At 40.4% G+C, this 2,017-nt stretch overlaps 1 protein-coding gene across 1 annotated transcript in view; it reads right to left on the reverse strand.

The window, feature by feature from the left end:
* Positions 1–2,017, reverse strand: part of hip1rb (huntingtin interacting protein 1 related b) — a 59,258-nt gene that overhangs the window by 24,517 nt on the left and 32,724 nt on the right. The window contains exon 7 of the mRNA XM_016566538.1: positions 1,464–1,525. Coding sequence (XP_016422024.1) covers positions 1,464–1,525 — 62 coding nt within the window. The remainder of the gene's footprint in view (positions 1–1,463; positions 1,526–2,017) is intronic.

Consider the following 2,017-nt stretch of genomic DNA (forward strand, 5'->3'; position numbering starts at 1 on the left):
CGGTGATCGCGCGGAGCTCACGTCTACGAAATCGGTGAAACACATTTTTAAATAGGCGCTGTCTTTATAAATAAACCGCAGATTTGAGTTTTAAACAACTACATTCTCGCCTGAAATACTTTTAAAAACTACATTTCATGACATAATAACAGTAATATTTAAAAAAATTATGAAAATATATGGTGGTTGAAATACAATGCTGCGTGAACTCAACCAATCAGCATATTCAGCGCCCAAGTCCTGCCCCCGAAAGTTCCGGACCTTTGGAAAAGTACTATCTCGCGAGCAGGGACTTTCTGAGGGGCAAATTTTTACCCGGAACTTTATTTAGATCCTGGTTCCTGCAGTGGAAACACATCGAGTACCGGTCCAAAGTTCCTAGTTCCTGGGGAAAGTTCCTGCGGTGAAAACAGGGCTTTACTTGGCCATGAGGCCAGCTGGTCAGCACAGGTTTTCAGACAGGCTGGTCACAATGTCTGGGCCTGGTGCTTTTCTTCTCGTCTATTTCCTGAAGACCTGACACACATCATCTTCACTGATCTGAAGTGCAGGAGTGGGGGAGATTTTCCAGCTTTTTAGAGTAGCTCCTCTTAGCCACTCTGATCTCCTTTGCCAGTTTGTTCCTGGCCTGATTGTACAAAACTCTGTCTCCTCTCCTGTAGGCATACTCTTTGGCCTGGCGAAGCTGTTTGAGTTTTGCTGTGAACCATGGTTTGTCACTGTTGTATGTTAAATAAGTCCTGGTAGGAATGCACATATCCTCACAGAAACTTGCTTCCGCATCAATGACACGATAGCTGACTTGCTCTGCTATTTCCTCAAACACAATAGGAAGGTGACGTAATTTTGGTCTAGAATCGAAGTATCACATGTCTGCCATCTAGTGGTAGGGAATACAAATGAGATACTACACCATATTAGGAACTACAGTCTATTTTATTAAGTATGACGTCTTGTCGCAATTTTGCGACTTTTGCGGTAAGAGGGTTAATTATTAAAAATATCTTCATTTTTGTTTCAAAGATAAACAAAAGTTTTATGGGTTGACATAAGGAAAAGTTATAGTAACACTTTACAGTAAGGTCCCATTAGTCATTGTTAGTTAATGTTAGGTAATGCATTAACTAACAATGACTAATGGGACCTTTTTGTAAAGTGTTACTATTACTTTTCCTTATGTCATCCCAAATACATAATACATTTGATATAGTGTATATTAAATGTTAAATTAATGTTAGTTAATACAAATACAACTGTTCATTGTTAGTTCATGTTGGCTCAGGTCCTTTTGATAATATTAACAGAAACAACTTTTGTGCCTATGCAACATTTGTACATCAGGCAACATGTCTCAGTTGTGTCCCTCACTTATGTACTCCACTACTGACTATTACAATATTTAGTTATTGCATTCAAAAGGGTTGTGGATTATTAAATATAAATCATAAAAGCTGAACACTCACCAGCTTCTGCTAATCGAAGCTCTGCGTCCATGTAATCAAACACTTCTACCGTGAGCTGGAACCTGGAGCAGAAAGCAGAGAAACCTTTTTAGTTAAAGGGGTCATATGATGTTGCTAAAGAACATTATTTTGTGTATTTGGTGTAATGAAATGTGTTTATGCGGTTTAAGGTTAAAAAAAAACACATTATTTTCCACATGCTGTACATTATTGTTTCTCCTCTATGCCCCGCCTTTCTGCCTACAGTCTGTGAGTCAGAACAGCCGGCATTGTAGTCTACTCTACCAGGATCAGGAAACAGTCCTCCATAAAATGTGCTGCACACATCTGAATATTTGGGTTGAAGTGTTCTGGAATAGTGTTGTAAATACAACTTAACCACTGATTTCTAGTCGTGTCCTCTTTTGGAAAGGCCAAACAAAGTAGTTTCATTTTCACAACGAAACACAGCGTCACATGCTGCGGCGGCCTAGAGTGAGCGGAGGCCGGCTGCTAGAGTGAGGAACGGCCGGCGGGCTGAGTGAGAGGAGGCCGGTGAGCTTGAGAACGGCACG

This window comes from Sinocyclocheilus rhinocerous, unplaced genomic scaffold (assembly GCF_001515625.1).
Source record: "Sinocyclocheilus rhinocerous isolate Xijiao unplaced genomic scaffold, SAMN03320098_v1.1 scaffold1173, whole genome shotgun sequence".
Lineage (NCBI taxonomy): Eukaryota > Metazoa > Chordata > Actinopteri > Cypriniformes > Cyprinidae > Sinocyclocheilus > Sinocyclocheilus rhinocerous.